General features: G+C 53.7%; 1 protein-coding gene across 1 annotated transcript in view; it reads right to left on the bottom strand.

Annotated features, from left to right (window-relative positions):
- The window catches only part of FSAF1 (40S small subunit processome assembly factor 1), a 13,863-nt gene that overhangs the window by 10,596 nt on the left and 1,780 nt on the right, over positions 1–1,487 (bottom strand). The window contains 1 exon segment of the mRNA XM_019634954.1: positions 1,435–1,485. Coding sequence (XP_019490499.1) covers positions 1,435–1,485 — 51 coding nt within the window.

Below are 1,487 nucleotides of genomic sequence, written 5' to 3' on the forward strand. Positions count from 1 at the left end.
GTCATTATTGGGGTCTCACTGTGGGTCCTCCTCAGGAAAATGATTCTGAGCATACACTTGAATGTTTAAGGTCCCGGGTGGGGCATGTTCCTCTAGCCATTTTATAGCTCCCTGGGTGACTCGCCAGTGTTCCTCAGTGTTGAAGAGAGTTAGGAGGAGCTGGCGACAATCAGCCCAGGTGGGCCGATGCGTTTGAATGATTGACTGAAGGAGGTCAGTCAAAGCCTGTGGTTTCTCTGTAAATGATGGGGTATGATTTTTCCAATTTAAGAGATCAGTGGTTGAGAAGGGCTGGTACACAAAAATGTGGTGGCCTCCCTGTATCTGGCCTTCCTGATCATAGTAGAGGGGGCCTCTGGTTTCCCGTAAGGGGAGCTGGAGAGCGCCAGTCTCAGGGCCCTTGGTCTGCAGCCGCTTATCTGTGGGCCCGTAGTGGGTCAGCACTGGCAGTGGAGGCGTGGCAAAAAACTCCTGGTCGGTTGTAGTGGGCGGAGGAAGCGGAGACAGCGAGGGCGGGATTGGAGTCAATGCGGAAGTGGTGGGTGGAGAAAGCACAGCCGGCGAAGGCGGCGCCGGGGGCTGGGCTGGCGTCCCCCCCCCCCAAGGCGTGGATAAATCGGTGAATAAGGAGGCGGGACTTCCTCCGGGTCCGAAGACAAGACGGGCTTTTGTCCTGTTTTTTTTCTAATCTGCTTCCTTGAGGGGATTATAGCTTGTGCTAAAAGAATTCTGCTCTGGTTTTCCAAACAGGACCTCAACCAAGGGGGTCGAGTTCGTGCAATAGCCTCCCATGAGTCGATGTAAGGGAATTGTTCGGCGTGACCAGGGCTGCCGGTAATAACGAGGTGGACTTTCATAATGAGGTCTCTGTCTAAGCTTCCCTCTGCTGGCCATTCAACCCCGAATGATGGCCAATCAATCTCACAGAAGGTACGGAGCTTTTGGGGGGGTCATCTCAATGCCATAATCCCCCGAAAATCCCTTTTTAAAATTTTTTAACATACATTCTAATGGAGTCTGAGTACTCTGTCGCCCACCCATGGCAACCACCCAAAATCGGCGCGACACACACTCAAAGATTCGCTTCGTCCGTCTCCGGCCACTTCTCTCGCAAGAATTCTCAGGTGCCTCTTAGCATTGGTGGGTCGATTTAAATCCTCGACTTGGATCCCCAAACTGTACGAGACAATTTAGCGATACCACCCTAAGCCATATGAGGTGCACCACGGACCCGCGAATAGGGACCCCACACTCGCTTAGCAGCCAGGCTGCATCTCATTCACACAGACTCAAACACATTCATTCTCCGCCCGCCGCCCTGTTCCTAGGAGTCACGGTTTCTCTCAGAAACTGAGATACTCGGGTGACTCCGGGAGGTGATCAGTCTCCCCTTCTGTACGTTGGGACAGGCTACCAAGTGACCCGGGTCCTTACCTGTCTAGCTGGGCGGCGCTCCGAAGTTGGTTCCCGTAGCCCTCAGGGTTCCT

This window comes from Hipposideros armiger, unplaced genomic scaffold (genome assembly GCF_001890085.2).
Source record: "Hipposideros armiger isolate ML-2016 unplaced genomic scaffold, ASM189008v1 scaffold_2351, whole genome shotgun sequence".
NCBI classification, from domain to species: domain Eukaryota; kingdom Metazoa; phylum Chordata; class Mammalia; order Chiroptera; family Hipposideridae; genus Hipposideros; species Hipposideros armiger.